The sequence below is a fragment of the Haliaeetus albicilla genome, chromosome 16 (genome assembly GCF_947461875.1).
Source record: "Haliaeetus albicilla chromosome 16, bHalAlb1.1, whole genome shotgun sequence".
NCBI classification, from domain to species: Eukaryota; Metazoa; Chordata; class Aves; order Accipitriformes; family Accipitridae; genus Haliaeetus; species Haliaeetus albicilla.
Window position 1 is genome coordinate 21,299,178 of NC_091498.1, and position 21,905 is coordinate 21,321,082.

A 21,905-nucleotide genomic window follows, 5' to 3' on the forward strand; every position below is an offset into this window, starting at 1 on the left:
AAAGTGCATTTGATCATCGAGTACTCTATGTGACATCCTGACACATTCTGCCACTAGTCTCACACTCCAATTACCATTTTCCATATTGGTTCAAATCATAATTGTATGATGTCACTGGCTTCAAAGCTGGTTTGTATTCAATGCAACTAGTTACTTAAGCAACTCTTCAAAATTAACATATTGGTCTCACACACTGAGAATAGTAAAAAAAATACTTGAGCCCAGACCCTGTTTTAACCACAGCGTACACTCACGCCTCAGCAATTCTGTATTATTTCAACATAACATGGCATATATCACCACCCTCCTTTTCCTCTATAGCCTGCCCCCTCATTCCAGGAGGGTGCAAAGCATTTATTGCTGCTTTATTCTCTCCCAAACACACCCCATTATCACTCTTGCTTCCCTAGTTCAGCACAGTACTGTGTCCTACCCACCCCTTCAGCTGTTAACACTGGCCAGACAAGGCATCAGTTGCAGGGAACTCTCTTTTTAACAGCCCTGCATTAGTTCTCCACCCTAAAGGGAGTGAGGTGGAATGGGGGCATACACAGGGAGTTGCACTGTTGTTATTCATCAAAGTATCAACCTCCTCATGATTTATTCTAGGTTAGGGGAATACTTGTGACATTGCTGCTGCCACATAATCTAAACCCTCTGCACACAAGACCAGAGCACGCCAATATACTTGTTTGCCACTGTTAAGGCCTTAACTGAGCAGCATTTAAGTAAGCACAGCAGCAAGCAACAGTTCATAAATGTAGGTTTCTCTGGGTACATGCAAGAGTAAGCTCTCCCCTTCACTTTACTGCACCAGCTATCTAGTAAATGATTTGAGAATAAGCATGAACTGGCAATAAACCCATTTTTTGTCAGTCACTGCAGCTGCTAGCCTGGATTGCAACATAAACTATGATAATTCATGTTTCCAAATGCATTCTAAAAATTTACAGTAACTATTCTTCAAGACTGTGGTGGAATTATCTAATCATTTGGATTTATTCACTGCTCTGGAAAAAAACCCTTGAAATCCAAACCACATTCAGGTGGAACCTTCCATCTGCTAAAAAAGCAGGTCAGCAAAGTCACACTCACAAAAATGTTTTCTGTACCCAATCTCCTCCCCCCACCCCCATAAGGCTTCTTCCTGCAATTTTCCCTGAGAAAAAAAATAATGCCTGTGCAGAGTTACAAAGATGTGTTGACTTCTGGGAACTTTATCAGAACACTTTCCTGATCTATCCAAATTTAATGCACCAGGGACAACTGCAGCTTGAGAAAGAGATGTAGTCTTCTACTGGTATAAACAGTGACAATAAATAGCAGTCCAACTATTACACTTAGAATTTCTTGGAAAAAGGTGAGAATTTGTGATCACTGGTCATTTTCAATAACCAGCCTGTAACTTCTCTTGTAGGAACCTTTAAATCTGATATGGACCGACTCATTTAAATGGACATGCTTTCCAACACTTCACTGCCAAGTACACCAGGCAACTTTGACACGTGGAAGTGAAGCTTCCTGAATGGTAACCACAACCTAGTACATTTCAGAAGATAAACTTCATAACTGGTATGAAACATCTTTTAATATGCATTTTTTCCCAATCCTCCTGTAAGCATAGTTATATTATACCTAACAAAGTAATACTAATAAAAGCCATTATCATTCATCAGTTATATTGGTTTAATTTTGACTGTGACTTTACTATTTGAGTATGCTCTATTTACATTTGAAGTACAACGCAACTCATAGTTAGAAGCCACACAAAAGTCAGACCAATTGAACACCCACCCCCTTTTCCAGATTGACTTAAGTCACAAGCACTGCAATAGAGCACTAAAAACTGTAGTCCAAGATCAGGTTAAGATCCTCCCTTTCCTATCTATGGAAATGCCATTTTGATGTAGACATTGCAGTTCTAAGAGCCATTTTTATATCTGTTTCAAACGAGATCTGCTCATGCTAACTGCATGTAAATTTTGCAAGTGACTCATCATGGAGAATAATTCTACAGTCCAGTAGTATTTTCTACTGCATAGGTTCTAGTCCACATTTTTGGTCATTCTTCTATCCTACAGGAGTTTTCTGTAAGAGCTCCTAACTCAGCGCCTAGTTACAAACAAGCCAAGTAGCAAAGCCTCCATGCACAAGTACATAAGATCATAGTAATTGCATTTAGACTGGGCAAGAATACAAGGCTTGATTATGCTCTTCAAACCATCTACAGCTGCCAGCTTAACCCTCTCCAAAACTTCAGAAAAGGTTAGTTGCAGGTTCTGGTTCTATTCTCCTGAAGTTTTGACTAGGAATCATTTTACTTGCACCTCCTTCTACTATTGCCTTTTTACCTCACTTCTGCAGGAAGTTTAGTTGGAGCTACTGGTTAGGACTGTTCTTTCACGAATTGTGGTTCCTCCCTGTCTTCAGCTTTGCAGCATATAGGAATGAAGTGCATTGTTTATCTGGTGACCTATAACTGAAGTACACAAAAAGTGGTATTCTGGTGGCATGCAGCACTAAACTGATCAGCTGCAACAGCAAAGTTTAATCCCATTATTGAAACAATGCTATATTTCACTACACTGCATCTTACTACACTCAAAGTAAAACTGCAATTCTGAAAAAGAAGAATTTGGAATTAAGTAGGAGTAAATGAACCTTGAAACTATACTTCTATTCTTCTACCCTAATCAAAGGTATTGAACTGCAGAACCTTAGTTGAGTATGAAGGACATCCACTTGAGAAGCATCTTTGTCTACCCAAGAATGGACATGAAGTGAAGGGTAAAGCCTGCAGCCCCTGTAGATCTAACATCAACTGTATTACTCTACAGCTAGGAAATACTTTCATAAATTGAAGACAGCTCTGCATCATGACTGGGAGGAACAATACACCATTAAGAACTTTTTTGGAGACCCCATGATGTCACTGCTCGCCATTGTTACACAGACATTGCAGCAACATCAAAAGCAGCCAGCTCCCAACCTCAAGCCACCTAAGTGTAGTTAGTGCTTTCCTTTCCCTCTTAATTGAACTGGTCTACAGAAATACCCTGCTCTCCCATTTACTGCTAGATACACATTTCTGAAACACAGAGATGGTTGTTTCAGTGTCATGAAATCATTAGCAATTCAAGAAGTTAAAATACCCTTTGTGAATGTCATTTGGTTTACAGAATCACAGCACCTGGATTTACTGAGCTACACATTGTACAGCAAGTTACAGAGGCATGTGAAGAAACTCACTGAAGCGAATCTAACTGACAAGCGTACAAGAGGCCACTACTTGTAACTGTAGATTAGGAAGCCTGCATTTCACAGCAGACTGCCAGCAAGAACAGGAGAACCAGACCCAGTGCCCCAGTCATAACACTTCAAAATACATAAATGCAAACTATCCCTCTCCTCAACGCAAACCCTTTATCATCTCTAGTTTTCTCATGCTCCACTTTTTCATTTCCCACAATGCAGAAGACAGTATGCAGTCTAAAGCACTTCCATCACTGGCAAAACCAAGTTTTAGTCAAGGAGACACTACTGTTTTGCCATTACGAATACATCACTTTCCAACTGTCAGTGAGGAAAAAAATTCCACTAGGGACAAGGTTCTAGGAAGTTAAGAATTTTGAGTATTTAATAGATGACATTTCAAGCCTGTACAATGCAACATGATTAAACTCTTTAGTGTTTGGGTTTTTTTGCCAATTTGATTTGAGAAACAAGCAGCTAATAACCAGTGCCGCTTAATTAAAACGCATGCATGTGACCCTGGGGCAAGTTCAAAGCATTAGGAAGTTAAAAAGCACATACTCACTGCTAAAGCATGTATTGGACCACAAGGCAAACACCTACCATTTCTTCAAAATTTCTTAATTTTCCTCCTGTCACAGCAAGTATGCAGTGTCTAATTTTATCTGTGACCTTATTTAGAATTCATTTGCTTGTTAAGACAATTATGAAAAGAATCTTAAGATGGTCCCAGTCTAAGTCAACTCCCATTGAGGTTTCCTTCCATAAGTAAACTAGTTGTCAAAGCTCTTCTACTGGGAGACATTCAGAAACAAGTCAAGTATCACAATGTTTATTGATAGATACAAGTATATAAAATCAGGGCATGAACATGTCTTGATAAATTAAGTAGACTTAATTTCAGTACTATAATAGAGGGACCAATTCAAATTTCTCACCATGTCATGTTTCACACCCACAAAAACCTCTTCCAAAGGGCATTAAACCATCTCTTCAGCTGATCAGTTTTTGTGCAAGTAAACTGTTTCTTTTTAAAAGACTTGTGCACTTGCCCAGGCTCAAGGATATTAAAACCTAGCACATAAAGCCCATTACTAGAGGTAGAAATACAGGCAATATACTATTACGGCAACAACCATCGATTACAGTTAAGGATTCTCTGTAACAACCAAATGGATAATCAAATATTGCAACAACTCAAGTATTACACTGAGCAAAGTGCATTTCTACAGTATTCAGTGTTGCTATTCAGTTTTCTAACTTAAAAACAGCCTATGATAACTGGCAGCAAAGAAGACCCTTGCAACAGACTGCTTCTGCTCGAGAACTTATGATGTAATTATTGCATGCTGCTAATACACTGTTATCTAAACATTAAAGATACTCTAAAATATTTTTATTGTAGACTATTAAGACATACTACAAAAACCTTTTGCAGAGGATATCCTATTGACATACTTCTGCTTTAAATATTGTGAAACATTACAGCGGAATGAATTTTCGCAGTGGTTAGGTCAAATGCAGTTACATCATAGCAACAGTATGTTTGCACAATTTAAGGCTTTGGCTGGTTCTTTAGTCAGCTTCTTCTTCAGATTCTTCTTCTTCAGCAGTTTCCAGCCAGGTTAGCCACTGGTTTACCTGCAGTTACATAAAATTGGTTTAAGGGAGCAGGAATTAGTTCCCTGCTATGTACTTCCACAGAATGCTGCTTCCCCCCCACCCCCCAACTCATTTTAAAAATCTTTCAGCCACACTTTGCACTCAGTGTAGGTCCCTAGTAAAGATCAGTTCATCCTGCCTCACTTCTTCCTAGTGAAATACTCCATGAAGTTTCTAGACATTAACGAGTCTTCACCACAGTCTGAAGGTTCTCAAACACTCCACTGCAGCAGAGATCACAAAAGACAAGTGTCTAATGTTAGCAAATTTACCTGGAATAAAGCTTTGCCTTTCCCTGGAAACTCTTGAGTAATATCTTCTTTCCATGCCAAAAAGGCTTCTTCTTCAATGATCTCCATGTCATAGAAATGAACAAAGAAGCGCAGTAACATGCCTACAAAAGTAAATTTAAGCTTTGTTAGCTTTATAAACTTCTGAACAGCTTGACTCTAAGAAACATAGTGACAAGCCTGAAAGCCACATACAGACAGAAGCAAGTAGACACAAGTTAAGTTTTGGCTAAGATATTGATGCACATACCTTTTGGAAAGTTATTGTTGTAGCAGTGCACCTGGAGTGCATATAAAGCACTCACTTGCAGATCAACATGGTCATGGAGGAACTTCTGCATTACTGGCTTGAAGGAAAGAAGCAGTTGTTTTTCCTGCTCTAGCTGCTCTTTAGATGGAGCAGATGAAGAATCTGATTCGTCACTAGGTGGGTTTACTTCACTAGAAATATACTGCAAGAAACTGGACAAAATAAAAAAAGCTAAGTTCTGTAAACTAAGATACAACAGCTGGATTTCATGGTCTAAACAGTTAAGATAAGTACTCCTGAGTTCAGTTTACTAGCTATTGCTAAAAATACCCTCCTGCTTTTATCAGCAGTTAGGTGCATGCACAGTGAATTAATATTGTGGTTGACCGTGAACCACAAAAATCAGTTTTGCTTCTGTTATGGCTCTGAAACATTTTAGAAAAAGAATACACAGATCTAGACTTCTTCCCAAGGAAAGGCAACACTGGACACTCATGCAAGCCTGGAGACTTGCTTTTCTTCTCAAATACAATGTGTGTTTAAACACAGTGGATGTTTGCTCAGAACAATTTATCTCCCCATGTACTCTACCTTTTTCTGCACAGAGAACACGTCAGCCTTTACATGGTTAATGACTTACTGGTAGCTTAACAAAACATGGGCCTAAACTACATCAAGATAGCATCTCACCTGGTCATCAATATATTCACAAATCCCTTATCTACATGAAGTTTGGGTGAAATGTTATCTTTAATCCACTTATAGATGGCTTGAGGGGATGGATCCGATTTTATTTGCTTTAGCAGTTCCTTCTCCAGTTTCAGAAGTGGGAACAAGAAGCTAAGCCCCTTCCCTTCTAAGATCTCCAGCATGCGGTCCTTGTTCTGGTCAATTTCTGACAAGTAAATAAGAAAGACACACTTGAGTGCTGGTGCTAACCAAAAGCTATCATCAACGGTTCATGGGTCTAACCGCCTCTTAAGAAACACCATTCTTAAGAATCATGACAGTTGATTGTATCAAAATAACCTTGTATGTTATTGTACTTTGGTGAAAAGAACTAGAGGAAAAAACATTTTGCATACACTAATATGAGGTGTCATAGGAGCTATTTGGTAACTCTTACCTGGTAGCATTTTCTGCATATTCACTTTGCTTTGTTGGAACAATTCTGTTAGCCATTCACGATCTTGTAACTTAGCTAACTGTTGAAGGCAAAGCAGGAAGAGAGGGAAATGGGTGCCGCTTTCCAGTGGTTGAGCCAGTTCAGAAATGCTCACCAGTTCTGAAATAATGGCACGGGCTGCAAACTGTGCTAAGTAGGATTTCACCAATGGGATGTCCACCTCCAGTTTTGGGCACTGGTCCAATACATTCAGGAATGCCTAAGAACAGTGAACACACAAGTTCAAATTCTGAAGTAATTTTGTTCCTGTGCACAGTAATACTCTTACTACATAGGAACATCATGTTTCTTTTTTGCATTTAATCAGTTGCCAGAAGGTTCCCCCTTTCTAGTTCATGAATCCTGTACCTACACTTCTTCCTTTCATCACTTCTTATGCCCATTAGAGGTTCATACGTTATTTTTACCTCCTCAGATCAATAGCATTTGAAAAATTTGCACACTGCCTTTACACAAGCTAACACCATCAACAGCCAAACAAAAAGGACTGTGAGCCTAGCGGATTGCAGTACCTGCATGAAGTTGTCACTTGTGGCTATTCCCTCCTGCTTAAGCAAGCTGATCAAAGTACTTGCTTTCTCCTTGTCTTCATCTGATCTATCTAGGGATTGAATGATTACTTTGCTCAACATCTCAGGAATGAAGTGTTTTGGAGCTCTCATTTCTCTCACAGTATTGACAGCATCATTAGCATTTCCATTGTTCAGATACTCAGTCACAACGGCTTCCTAGAGGAAAAAAGTATAGTTAAAACATTCATTTTTGAAGAGCATAATCAAGGCTTCAAGAAGCACTACTACTACATACTTAACTTACAGTTTGTTTAAGTAGCTCTTCTTTAGAAGGAGGTGGTTTCTTGGTGGTCTTTGCAGGCTTTTCTTGTATAAGCGGTGGATTTGTTTTAAGACCAAGCTGAGGAGGCTGAAAAAGATACCAGAATTTGTTTCTTTGCAGTACATCTACCTACATTTACATCAAGTTTAAGAACACTAAATATGTACAACAGCAGATCAAAGTCAAATTAGGTTTTCATACATTCTTTTCTTATCTCATCTCCTGCTCTGTGCCATTAGAATTCTCTCTCCCTTCCCATACTAGAAACTTGTCTAAGCTTTCCATGCATGAAGAAATTAAGTATAACCAACAATATACAGTAGTTTTCATATTTACCTGTCCCAAAGGTGGTGTCTGAGTGCGTGGTGGTTGAGCACTGGGAGGAATCATAGTTATCTGGGGCTGAAGCTTTGGCACTTGGTTTTTATTCATTAGAAAAGACTGAGCAGGTCTCAGGCTAATCTGTAAGCAGATAAGTCAGAAAAAACTCGAACTGTTTCAAGTATTCTGACCAAGAATACATAGCCATGGACTCACACCAACTGATCCCACTGAAGCATGATTTTTCCATTTCTACAATGTTAACACTCAAATACAGATTAAGCCACATTACTGAAATTCCCCCAAAAGCACAACTTGATGAATCACAACCTGCTGCAAGTTACTGGTATTTAGTTCCATTGGTATCAAGATCTGGAATTGCTCCTTTTAGATGCGGTATGTTAGAGACCCAAGAAGACACTTAGTGAGTTTGCTGATGTATTTTACAGCCAAGATAGAAGTCTACCAATTGCTCAGAAATCAAGATACAAGTCTGGTTAACACTCAAAATAACAATGCAGTTCACTTTGCTTTTGACATTTTGTCTATTCGCCAGTTCTAAAAAAAAAAATCTAAAAAATAGATTTAGCCTGGTCCAGCACTTCAGGGTTTCTAAAGTTCAGGATTTTCTGAAGTTTTAATTAAATGTATTGTTATCAATATGATGCATGGGAACTGATGTCAGAGTAGTGTTCTTGGGGAGGTGTGGGGCAAAGAAGGGACACCCCAAGAAATTGCCCTCATATCTCAGTCTTGCTCATAGGACGCTGGATACCCTAAGGAAAGTGAGGGGTAAGGTGAAAGAGGAAGGGACAAAGAAGGAGGAGGAGAAGGAGAAAGAGTTCCAGCATTAGTCCTCATAATAACGCGTCTTGCTATAATCATTGGGCAATATTTAGAATAGGCTTTAAGTAATGTAGGCATGTAATGTACCTCATCTGCATTAAGCTGTCCTTTCTTAGAAAACCGAGGTGGCATATCCTTCGACTGTCCTTGTTGCTGGGATAAGAGTCCCTGATTCTGGTTATGGTAGAGCTGGCTTTGCCCCTATTTCAGAAAGGGAGATATAGAGAAAGAAGTGCAGATGATGGAGTGGCGTACATCATATGGTAAGTAGTACCAGAGGGACCAGAGGAACAAAGATTCTATTTGCCAGGAAGGGAGAAAGAAGGAGCAGGGGTGGTGGGAGAGTAGCATCTATCCCTAAAAACAGGGCTATCTTTTAAATAAAACACACCATTCTGACCCACCAAAGCCACATGCACCTTTTCTTGCAGTAAAAAGTGTATTCCTTGCATCTCTTGCACAATTTAAAAAATGGTTTAGAATTTTTGCATCAGCTGAGCATCAGTTCTTATCAGAATCAAATCTGAGGAAGTCTTTCAACATAAGCAGACTATAATCCATAACATACGCATCTGTAGAAGAGCTTCTAAACAAGCTGAGGTCACCCTGTGAACAGCATCTTCCTTACCTGACTTTTCAGAAAAGATTTGCCTAGTTCTCCAAACTGGGATTGAGCAGAAGGCATGAGGTGACCCCCATGGCCATTGAAAAGTTGGTTTGAACGATGGCGTCCCATGGTGGGTGAAAATCTATCCTGAATAACCCCTGGACCAGTACCAATTCCGCTACCTGTATTAAGGAGACAAAAGACATTTTCAGTTCTTCAATACAGTACAACTGCAGTCATCCCATCAGCCTTGCAGTTTCAGTGTACCTGGCATTTGTCCAAACATATCAGCAAGCCCTCCGAGTGGGTCCCTGTCAAGTTTCATCCTGGGTGGCATAAAGGGTCCCTCCAGAAAGAAGTCACTTCTCATCCCTTGAGACATAGGAGCAGGAATAAAAACTCCCAGATCCTTTGAAACAGGAATTGTAATTTTGGTCAGTTGGGAATAATAACCTCTGATAAGTCAAGTTTTTAGCCCTGAACTATAAAAGTCCAACCGATTTTAACCCTTAATCCCTTACTGTCACACTCTGCTGTGAGAACTATTCATTAGTGCACAGCATGAGTTTTGTGACAGGTAGTAAGCAGCATAAGGATTCACTTTAACACTTAAGCAAAAGCCAAGTATAAGTCTTCACACGCAACACTTACTTTTACTGCATCTTGACGGATTTGATTGATAGTCTTTGGTCCATTGTCAAGAAAAGCTTTGCGAGGAACCCAGTTGTGTTCTCTCAACTCCACAGTATCCTTAGAACATAATGAATTATCAGGAAAGGGTTCAAGACAACTTTGCAAGAAAAAGGACGCAGTAAGCCATTTTATCATCATACCTGCAGCAGGAAACGAATCCTTGCTGGCAATTCCTTACTTGACATCAAGGAGCGCATACGGGCAAAGTACTGATCCATTAAGGACTGGGGGAACAGAAGCAATGTTACAAGTGAGGGCTAACTCTATCCATGTCAAATATTTTCAGGAGAGGTGATAATATTCAAGACATCTAAGATCAAGTAATAGAACAGAATGCCCTTTCCTGCCATCTCAATCTTCTTGACAGCAGTAGAGCTTAAGGAAAGCTAACACATCAAGACATCTCATCTGAATCAAAGATGAAAACCTGCCAAAATTCTCATTACTATGACACCATTTCAAGTTTACATTCACAACTCACAAGTCAAGGTCCAAAATACATCTGTCAGATCACCTAGTTGTGTTCAGATTAGAGTTCCTCACCACATCCTTTCAAGGCAGCATTTAGAGAACCAACATTCTCACTTCTATGACTTGCTAATGACCTTAACTGCATTCTGGGAAGACAATTAAACCCATTTCAAAGATTGGCTCTTTTTGCTATCAAGAGATTTGATGCAGGCGCAACTGTTTGCACTCTTGCTTTCCGCAAGTCAGACCTCAGTTTTGTACTTATGAATAGAACATTGAATATAGAAGGTTCGAGCAGTTAAAGTCTTAGCCATAGTTTAACTAGTTTAATGACTGCAGTGGATATGCACATACCTTGGCTTTTGCATGGTCTAATCTAGGTCCCACTGTCCTCATTATCTGACAGAGGCACTCCAAATCCTCCCCCATATCTTTGAGTTGGACTCTCTTCTTCTTTTCCAAAAGCTGAAATATTAGAGGTGAATTAGCTATTTCAACGTATTATAAACGATGATTTACAGTAAGAGACAACTTTGTACACAGACACATGCACAAACATTTCGTCCTGTTCCAACAACAAATGGACTTGAAAATTAGTTTAAGAATTGCTAATTGAAGTACTTACTACATAAAGTGTATGTACTTTGAAGTACCTGCAGTACTTCTGTCTAGGCCAAACTACACCTTCACTTGGAGACAATTCCCATGGATTTGAACAATGCCAATTTTACTTTTTAATCACACCAAGACTGTTTATTTCAAACAGTGGAGGGTAGATAATTGACAGGAAACGTTTTTGTGGTATTTTATGCTCCAAGATTCCCAAAGCTACATGAACATTTACATTTTTTAGTTTAGAAGTCTTATTTTGCTCTTAGCCCCCAACCAATCTGAATACTCACTGTTTTGATGCACTTATGAAGGATAGATTCATGAATAAGATCAAGCTTGCCAAGTTCTCCAATGAATTTGATGTTCCCCAGCATCTTGATCTTGGCAATGGCTCTCTGTTCCTCCTCCTCGGGGAGGAGGGGACCATCATGCTTATCATAGACTAGAAAACAAAAAAGCCTGTTTAACACAGCTGTGGAAAAAAGAAGGTAAATAAAGTCTCTATTAAAGTGGTTTTAAAGCTTACTATCAACATTTCTGGTTCGGTTTTCAAATTCATCTTGAAGTTTAGATATTAGGAGGCGTCTGAATGTCTAAGAAGAGAGAACAAAAAATAATTACGCTAGTCAGTGCAACTGTATGTGCTAGGGAAATTTATCATTCCAGATTGAGGGATATACTCACTGTGCTTTGCTTCTGTCCTGGATGACTCTCTGCTGATGGGCCATCAAAGTTGGGTGCATCTTCTGCCAGTCGCAGACATAGTTGAGCATACAGTGAGCTATACTTGGGCTCTTCAAGGGCTTTGTCTACGATCTAAATAAATTTATTTTGAGTAAGGTAGCGTGTAGTAGGATGAAAAAGTTATTAGTAAAGTGAGTTGCAAGACACATAATGGAATATTACCACTCTATATGATCTAGAGCACCTATTTTTTGCCATTTCAAACATACAGAAATAATGGATTTTGTTTTAACACTAGTCTTACTGCTGAAGCAAAGGAAAAAAGCTACTCTATGCTACCAAAGAGCTTCTATAATCCTTAGCCATCAGACAGGACAAATTTGAAGTTTATCATCAGAACACCAAAGTTAGTATTGCCAATCTAATCTCAGATTAAACAAAGTGACATGATAGTGAAACCAGTATATGAAGAGGTCACCTGTGGTAGCATTTCCAAGACCATTAGGCTTGTTTGTCAGGAAAACAGGAAAAGGAAGACGGGGGCCAGGAGAGTAAAGATTGCTAACTAGCATGTTAGACTATTAAAAAAAATCCCCAGTAACCTTTAGTAATTCTTGAGACTTCTAAAACAGAAAGTTAAAGCATTAGGTCTACTTCCTCCTCAGTATATCCTTTTTACACAAAAAGCTGGAATGATATTTCTGTATGTTTGGATTATCAAACACCACATTAGCCATGCCACTTCTGTATCCCATCAAAAACAGACAACCTCCATTTTCAACATGCAAGAAAACTATAGTTAAAAGAAATGCAGCCATCTTACCAGCAGTATGACCCCTTTTAGGATGAGCTTAGATTCTACACCCACATTGAGGAGCTCAAGGCATAGCTTGTCAAACTTTTCAGGAGTAAGCTTATTTAGTATGCTAAAGAGAAAAAAACAAAATAAAAATCCAGATTACAAATATTGTAAACATGCTACAAGTAATTTAAGAAATAAAGGTAAACTTGGGTCTAAAGTCTATTAAACAAAAACTGAGAATTGCATTTTCCATTCAACTATTCTTCTGGTAGAGCTTTAGAATGTAAAAAGTATTATTGAAAAGATTAATTCTCTCATGAGAATTATTTCTGAAGTGTTTGCTGCTGATGGCCTATCAGTTTCTGCCTCCTTCCCTCCCAAAGATATCCCTACCCTGGCTCCCCCCCCAACTCAAGACCAACATATCTTCCTTTCCTCCAACCCATTTATTAGATGCATATCGCTGAAGAAAACAGTAAGGGAAAAAAAATCTCACAAAGAACTTACCCTCTTACTTTCCTGAAGATTGCATCATGTCGTTCTTTGTCATTTGCGGAGTCGTCATCTCGTCTAGTGCTTCGTGAAGGAATCCATTTCTGAGCGTTTTGCCCTGGGGTTTTCCCCAGGAACTCGCTATAAAAATTTTAAGAATATGCTTGTTAAACAAACAAACAATTTCAGGAACTGACCTTTTAACCATTCAGTATTACCTTACTTAAGCTAATTCTGTTACTAGCTTTGGTAAGAGCAGGCACTCACCCCTACCAACACTGCAATATCTGATGCACAGTAAAGTATTCACTCAACAGTAATAAAAATTTTAAAAAACGACACCCAAGAAAACCCTCTGAACTTTAAATGAAATGCATGAAAAAGTCTGTGCACCTCGTATTACTCATGACACACACTTTCAACAAATTATATGCTATCTTGCCACAGACTGGAGAACATTAACATGTCATGAACTCAGTAAGTATTCCTTGTCCAACTTTAAGAATACTCTACTTTCAACTCAGTATTCACCATCAAGCATTCACTGCCTTTGATATCATGCCAAATTCAATAGCAAGATGACATACCTGTTGCTGGCAGTCTTGGGATAGTGCTGAGGTGCACCCCTACCACCTCCTCCGCCTGAAGAAGCACTGTTAAAAACAAGCACGTAATCTTGTTTAAGTTCCAAATCCCAATGCTTACAATTACACGTCAGTTTTGGTATAAACATAAGACAAATTTAAGTTCTCCTCAAAGGACAGTTTCCACTGCCAAGTGTTCATCAAACAAACATTAAAAAAAAGCACTGGTACCTGAAACGAGAAGCACCCCCTTCTGCAATCGCACTCTCCACTTTGGCGGCTTGACAACGAAGAATCTTCAAAAGAATAAAATTAAATTGACGGGGTGGGGAAAAACAAAACCTAGAAAGACAAATCAAGCATTCATATTATAGTTGTTTTACTAGCAGCCATAGTATCTAACTTACAATAAAAGTACAAACATTTGTTAGAGAAGGGGAACCCTCAAACACTAAACTTCATAAAAGGTAAGAAACTCTTACTTATGCAATACTGGGGATACTCATAGAAAGGCCAATTTCATGATTATTGCCGTGTTTTCCAACGGGGGTGAAGAAGGAGGTAAGTGAATCCCAGACTGAGAAAGTAAGAGCCTCAAATTTACCCTGTCAACCCCCCCCCCCCCCAAACGCGCTTGCAAAGAAAAAAAGCACACAAAAAGATGGGTTTTTTTCTCCTGATAATATAGCATAATTAAATTAATCCTTTATTGGTATGCTTTACCAACTACAATTATGGCAAGACAAAGTAGTCGAGTTTCAAAGTGAGAAGTACCAGATCACAAAATGCACTTAATACAGTAAAAGGCCTGTATTCTACATCAAAGTCCAAACGGCCAATTAAGCTGCTAAATAATGAAAAAAAAATCGCCTCTGCCCACCTCAAATTTTAGCTTGCAAGACAGCAGCAGAAAGCAGAATTTCACTGCACTGCTCACGTAGCAGAACGCAAACCACGGGGATACAAACGCCTGGGGAGCACGAAAAAAGACCCACAGGCATTCTGAGGCTCCATCACAGATCTGCTCCCAGACCTTACAGTACTAAGCACAGAGTCATCTCCTCGGAAAGCCAGCCTGAGAAACGCCCAACAGAACGCACCTCTCCCCACGAAGGCGGCGGCCGTTAGCACCGTGGCCCGGCAGCCCTCCGCACCCCGCCACCGGCCGCTCGCCGACGCGGAGGAGCCAGCGCGGGCACGAGGAACGGCTCCCAACATGGCTGCCGCCGAACAAAAGGGCTGCGGGAGCGGGAGGGGCGCCCCCCACAGGAGGCAGGCGCTACCCTGCCGCATGGAGATGGCGGTTCCGGGCGCACCGAGCCGCCCCCCCTTCCCCCAGCGGGCGCCGCCCGTTTCCAGGCTCAGGCGCCGCCAGGAACCCGGCCGGCTCTTTGTTCTCTGCGAGGGAGGTGAGCCGGATCCGCTCCTTCGCCGCCGGCGCAAAACGGCGCCCTCCACTCGCAGCACCCGCCCCGGTCCACCCGGAAAGGGGAGGAGGGGGGAAGCAGTCGGTATCCCCCCGGCATCACCGCCCCCGCCTTCGCTTTACTCGCCGCCCAAGCCTGAACAGGAAACATGGGCGAGGCGAGGCTGCTGCCAACAGACACGGCTCCTCGGCAGTCCACTCTCCCTTCCACGACAAACAGACAAGAGTAAATGAACGAGAAAAAAAAAAAAAAAAAAAGAGAAAAACCCTCTCGCCACCGACTCCTGAGAACAAACTCCCCCCCTCCCCCCCCAGCAATGCGGATCCCAGAAGATCCCGAGACCGCAGTCCGCTACGCATACTGAAACTATTCCCCTCCAAGGGCAAATCTCTCGGGCACCCGGGGCCCCCAGAGACCGCCGCTAGAGACAAGGATCCTCCAGCCGATCTTATCTCCCGAAAGGCAGAGCTACGAACCGGCGCTACCCGACGCCATCTCCCTCGCTGCAGATACGCGGTTCTAGCCTCAAACGCTTCTGCTCAGCTTCCCTTCCGCGCCTAGCGGGGCCTGCCGATCTCCTCTACCTCTTCGCTTAGCACGGCCGGGATCCGAAAGCAAACAGCGAGAGAGGCCGTCGACCCGAGCCGCCATTTTGTGCGGAAGAAAGAGAGAAGCAGCCGACCAGAAAATGGCGGCCACTTCGGGCAGCCGCCATTTTAAGCGACGGCTGCAGCAGTACCCGTTCCCTCCCGGCCCCAGATGACTCTCCCGCCACTCCCGCATTTCTCACCTTCCCTAAGGCCTTGTCAGCTTCCCCGGGTCCCGGCGGCTACCAAGGGCAGGGGAAAAGGCAAGAGAAGGGGGGGGAGGGGAAGGGAGCCGGGGACCGGGGCTGGGGAGGGGAAGGGGGGAGCGCGCGAGACAGGGCGAGTCTCCGAGTCACCACAGCAGGCGCAGCAACGGCCCAACACTTCCCTCCGCCACCTCCATAGAGAGCCGACTCGCCGCCGCGTCTAAAGCGCACCGACACAGCCCCACTAACTTTATTACCCCTCACGCAACCTACCCCACCTCCCTCCAGCAACCGCCAATCGCCGCGAAGGGCTCCGCCCGTCTTGCCAATCACCACCGAGAAAGGAGGTGGCCTTAACGTCGAAGTGGGCGGGGGAGGGAGGAAGTTTGGTTGAACTGTGCCATCGCCGCAGTGCAGCATCCGTATTCGCTAAAGCCGTTACGCCACATGGCTAGCGGTAGGGCCTAGGAGGAAAGGGAAATTTGCGCAAGTGGCGTACTTGGTTAATGGCGGCAGCTTGGCTGCCTCTTTCCTTCGGTGTTTGCTTCTGTGCTTCAGCCACCACAGAGCCCCAGTTCTAGAGGCCTAGAGTGTGAGTTACAGTTGATTCTGTCACGTTCATAGAAGGGTAGTTTAATATATATGTATTCTCGTAAGTTTTTTTTGTTTGGGGTTTGGTTTTTTTTGTTATTTAATAAATTTATTTAAGGCTAGGTTTCCCTTCAGTCAGACCACGTTTCAAATTCGGTTGAGGTAAAAAATTAGCTGATTATAGACTGTAGTTCTGAGCTTGCAGTCAGATCCGAAGGAGGAGACTTGCCATTTGAGCTCCAAGAGCCTGGCTGTACGGATCCAATTTCAGGTTTGCTTTCTGGGTTTGGAAACTATTTCTATCTCTGCATGTGCTTTTAGCTATTAACTGGCCTGTGCGTGGCAGGGCGTCCTGCAGGCAACCCATGGACAAGGAGGATTCTTGAGAGACATTTTTGTGTATTTATCATGCTAAGCACTCAGCTGGTGCGGTTTTCTTGCTACTGCTCAGTTAAACAAAACAAAGATGGCCAGGCTTTTAGCTGTAGGTGGAAGTTTGAGTCATGGGAGACTTCCAGAGACTTACCGGTGTGAGGTTTTATCCTTTAACTGCCAGGTCTTAGTCCCAGATTGTCGCCTGAAGTAGCAGCTACCTGGACTTGCCAAAAATTCAAACTTATTTGCCCTAGATGGGGCAGGACAGAAAACAAGAGCTAAGTAAACCTGACAACAAACTCCACAAACAGGCACATCGGCTTTGTTCACACATACGCCTTCCACTTTCAGTTTGCATGACTCATAATTCAGATGACTGGGAGAAAGTGATACATGTAACAACTCTTGAACCATATAGACAGCAAGTCCAAACAAATGATATTGCAGAACTTGCAGTTTCCCAGAGCCAGCCTCATTCCTAATGTTTTCAACACACTGTGCCACAATGTCCCAAGGGTTATACAAGGCCTAAAGGGTGCTGTGATACAGGAGTTCTTGCATCGCATCTTATGTGGGATGAAGTTTGTTCAAGATAAGTTTCCCCATCTCATACCTGTAAGCATTAAGGACAGTTTACTTATCAGATTGTGTTACGGAAAATCTTGAATAAAATACCTGAAAGTAAGTTTTGAGCACATATGTGTCACATAAGGGTGAACGTAACTGTGACAGGTACTTGACACACCAGAATTTTTATATAATGACACTTTCCTGCATTTAACAATAGTCGTATTACTGCAAGAGCTTGGACCTGGCATGTGAATCTGTAAGAACAGAACTGTACAGAACTCCATTGTAATCTGTGGAATCCAGTTTGAAAGAAGGGGTCAGTGGACACAGAGGCAACAGCAAAGTCACCAGGATTTAAACCAATATTAAAACCAGTTAATATTGTTGAAGGAAACCTTCTCAGAATAAAAAGTAATAAAAATACTTGCAAATCTTAAAAATGGAAGTGAAAGCAAGGATTTTGTTTTGCATTGCATGGCAGAATATTCTCATGCAGTGTTTCCAGCATAAGCAGTCCAACACTGTTCAGGGCAGAGACCCCATAAGTGAAAATTAAGGAGAATTTTTCTTTTGGGGAGTGGCAGGGGAGAGAGGAGAACAAGAACGGAACCTGCAAAACATGGTAGGTACATATTGACAGACTAAAGCATCACCTTTTTTGTTTATTTTAAAGCATACTATAAAATACTTATTACCATAACAACAGAAGAAAACCCAACATTTGGTTGGTAAGAGAATAGCAGCAAATGACCACTGTTTTCTTAAAACTGTGATTCGTTTTTTAGGACTTAGTCCTGCATTATATTAAGACCAGAAGGATATATGCCATTCCATAGCTCACATTGACTTTGGCAGGTGGGAATCTAAGAAGTTTCTGCACTTGGCTGCTGATAGCTTTCCTTCACATCTGTGCCACGCTTTGTCAGCCTCATACACCAGCTGCACTAGTACAATTGATGAAGGCAATGAACTGTAGTACAGAGGACAAAAAAGGCTGTGAAATGCCTTCTATTTTATATATCTCACCTACTTCTTAAATTCCATAAACTAATGTGCAAGGCACCATTATTCATGTCTGAGAATGTAGCAGCCCAATTGTTGGTACGATTATTTGGTAACAAATATACCTAAATAATTTTTTTTCAATTTGTCACCTTCACAAAAAAAAAATTAAAAGATCAGCAAAAGGAATTTAATAGCTATCAGTTTCAGTATCACCTTGCAACTATCAGTCACCTTAGTGCCCTGTCCAAATTCCACCCCCACTTTGTATTTTCCCCCTTTCTGTCTTCCACTTGCCCTGAACACCAGTGATGCTTTAATTCAAATAAGCTGTTTTACAATTGACGTAGTGGTAGTTCTGGATTTGTTTCTGCAAGTCTGAACTTGCAGAATCTATGCATAATTCCAGCCTGAGTGCACTGCCACTGGTTATTTGGAGGAGAAGGGTTGTCTGTAAAGTGTTATGAGGAACCTATTGTGTTTCAGACTGTGTGGCACTAAAAAAGGAGTTGCTACCACAGATGCAGCATCTGGGTGAGAGGAAGAGGAATGTCTCTTGCTGCACATATGGCATAGCTCAGAACCTGGACTGGCTGCTGTCGTCTACCAAAACAACCCACAAAATGTGGGAAAAGAGCTTTGCAGAACTGGGAGTTTTTCCTTACTATTGCCAAGCTGGAATCACCGTGACTTATCCTGTGTAGCAGGTTGCATTGCAGTGATTACAAAGCTGAGCCCTGCTGGGTGGAGATTCCAGAGTGCTGATGACAAGGTGGCTGTAGCAGTGTGGCACTGTACCATCTCCAGTAAATACTGGATCTCATCACTGTGCTGGTTGTGGATCCAGCTAGGTTGGGTTTTATGCAGACTGCCCCATTAATATAGTGCAGACATGCATATAATATGAACCAAAGCATCCATGTAGAGAACTACTGCAAAGTAATTCACTGAAAATTTACATCCTAGTTTACTCCATGCTAATTTCTCCAACATAATCACCTCCTGTACCTTACTTTCCAAACTGTTTTTCAGTCTGCCTTTTCAAGTGAGCCTCATTTTTCTCCAAAGCCATGTATATATAGTTCCTGACCCACCCCACGGATAAAGCAGCTGTCACGAACATTTAACCAAATGTACTCATGTAGTTTTTCCTGTGATAGAAGTCTGTTCAAGGAGAGCTGTACTGTAGGAAAAAGGCCTGGGGGAGAAAAAAAACCAACAAAAACCAAACCCAAACTGAAAAAGACACCTATATTTTTCATTTAACCAATTTTCTTGGCATTTCTACTGAAGCAGAACGCTCTTAATGGCAAACCCATTTATACTGTGCAGATGCACTATTACAGGAAGTTTGCATTGTCTTTTGGAAAAATGCACTAATATATTGGTTATGTGCCTAATTTGTACAATATAGCATGGATGGTGTGAAAGTTGCAGAAGTCTTTGTGGTTGCTCTCCACAGGATTTTAATTTGCAGAGTATGTATTGGTATTAAACTTCAGAATATCTGTAGAGATGACTTTTAGTGAGACTGATTTAACAATACTCACTGAGGCAAGAGCATTCCAACACTTCTAAACAGTGGTGGACTTCTAACCACCTGGGAGGTCACTTCTCTTTTCCCTTTCTTTGGAACATCCTTTGCAGTAGATTTCAGTGAGTCTTCCATCTAATAAAACAAATGATTTTGCTTTTGTCCAGTTGTCTTCTGAAATGCTGTTCCCTATACCTTAACTCAGCACCTCGATTTCCTGCTGCTCAGAACCAGTCCTTTATCAGGTATATTAAAAAAAAAATAATACATCTTTAGTCTCTATTTGAGACCGTGAAGACTTGCGAGATTTCTTAAGTATAACAATTAGTCTGGCAGTTACAATTGCACGGGACTGTTATTGTGGTTCTTTGTCAGAAATTTGGAAAGATATTTGGGGTGTGACTTTATAGTTAGCCAGTGGAAACTGCTTAGAATACTCAAATGTCCAAGATACTGATATTTCATCAGCGAATGTTTATACAGGCAACTAAGGAAAGTGAGGCAGTGCCCACAACAGTACAGCTTGCTTTGCTTTCAGAGTCCTATTTAGAACAGTGAATATTTTTAGCAGATATAATTGTACTAATGCATAATCATAACTTTCAAAGAGGAAGATTGCATATGTATTCCCAGAATGGTTTAGAAAAAAAAACAACAATCAAAACCCAAACCCAACAGTGACTGTCTTCTCAGCAGGTCTAGTTCAATGAAACACGTAAGCTGCAAAATTATTGTATTCTCTAATCTTCTAAAATGACAGATTTATTCATGTTCTTTAGCATCAGCAGAGTGAGTGTGCTGTACTGCAATGTTCTGTTTCTGACATTGGTTAGCACCAGCTTTACAATAAAGTAAGAAAGCTTTAAAATTTATCTTTTTCATTATTTTCCGAGAAAAGAGCTTTTCCTTCTCTTAACCACTGCCAGTTCTTGTTTGAATTACCTTAAAGCATGGCTATAATTTGTAATTTTAATAGTTATTAGTATTTCAATTTTCTGTGTTAATGTCTAATTTTAGACACCTTTTAGGCCTCTCCAATATCATGTCTTAGTGAGTTCTGTGGTTTAATAGTACGGTGTTTAAGGAGTAATAATCCTTGTATTGGTTTTAAAATGTATTGGCTTGATTCCATTGTAATCTGTCTGCTTAAGTGGCTTTGTGGCAGTCATCTTCTGTATGAAATACTTATCATATTCATAAACACCTACTTGAGCTGAACACAAATTACGGTTGACTGAGTTGGAAGAGCATCAGAGTGTCCTATAGCTGCATTGCATTACTCTTATCTTTATAAAAATATATTATTGATGAATTCACAAGCATGGATAGAAAATTACTTACGATTATTAAAATGCTGCACTTGGTATTATCAAAATGATTTTGTATTATCTTTTTCATTGCAGAAAATGCTATGTCATGGTTTGTGTGTGTAGGAAACACTAGGAATATACCACAGAACACATATATACTTTTAGTTGCTTGTACAAATGGGCTTTTGTTGGATGTAGTGAGCTACTCTGCTGTTTGCCTTACTTTTCCATGGTCAGAAATGTAGTGTGTCTTCTTAAAATTTAAGGTAATATTCACATATAATAGTTATCAATGGTTGCTAGTAATATAATTGCTATTAATGACAAAGGATAGCATTAATACTCTGTTACTGTAAGGGCTAGATTTTCTGTTATTTAGGGATCAAAGATCCACTTGAGCTAGAAGAGGGTAAGGAAAAGCTACTTAGCATTTTCAGTCATCAAGAGGAAGCAAAAATACAGGGAAATCAGGCAAATAATTATAAATCCGGGTTAACCTTTTGGAAGTCAGTGAAGTCCTTGTGTTTTACCTAGTTAACTGTCTGAAAAGTTCAAAATCTTCCCTTAATATAAAAAGATGATTACTTGTACATATGAGCATGTTATTACAAACCTATATTTTAAAATAGGTTCAAGAACATTAAAGCATTTGATTACGATGAACAGCATTTCCATTCTTTGACCTATGGTTTCCTTTATTAAATCCAGTGTACTTAC

At 40.8% G+C, this 21,905-nt stretch overlaps 1 protein-coding gene, 1 long non-coding RNA gene and 1 other non-coding gene across 5 annotated transcripts in view; 1 reads left to right on the forward strand and 2 right to left on the reverse strand.

The window, feature by feature from the left end:
• Positions 1 to 4,068: 4,068 nt before the first annotated feature.
• EIF4G2 (eukaryotic translation initiation factor 4 gamma 2) lies at positions 4,069 to 15,842 on the reverse strand (the record flags this gene model as incomplete). Its single annotated transcript, XM_069803874.1, has 22 exons — positions 4,069 to 4,893; positions 5,187 to 5,308; positions 5,455 to 5,666; positions 6,145 to 6,349; positions 6,581 to 6,839; positions 7,153 to 7,368; positions 7,457 to 7,561; positions 7,811 to 7,936; positions 8,729 to 8,842; positions 9,270 to 9,430; positions 9,516 to 9,657; positions 9,900 to 9,998; positions 10,082 to 10,165; positions 10,767 to 10,877; positions 11,315 to 11,466; positions 11,551 to 11,617; positions 11,709 to 11,840; positions 12,532 to 12,634; positions 13,018 to 13,143; positions 13,590 to 13,655; positions 13,818 to 13,882; positions 15,804 to 15,842. Coding segments are annotated over 22 exons (2,772 nt in total), but the record flags the coding sequence as incomplete, so codon positions are not given.
• On the reverse strand, positions 8,530 to 8,687 carry LOC138689502 (small nucleolar RNA SNORD97). The gene has a single exon (XR_011328325.1). It is a non-coding gene; the product is annotated as a small nucleolar RNA SNORD97 (small nucleolar RNA).
• Positions 15,843 to 15,944: 102 nt separating the features above from the next.
• The window catches only part of LOC138689289 (uncharacterized), a 350,596-nt gene continuing 344,635 nt past the window's right edge, over positions 15,945 to 21,905 (forward strand). For 2 of the 3 annotated variants that reach the window (XR_011328161.1, XR_011328158.1), the window contains exon 1: positions 15,945 to 16,668. This is a non-coding gene — a long non-coding RNA (uncharacterized lncRNA). The remainder of the gene's footprint in view (positions 16,669 to 21,905) is intronic. The other variant, XR_011328157.1, reaches the window with a different exon arrangement.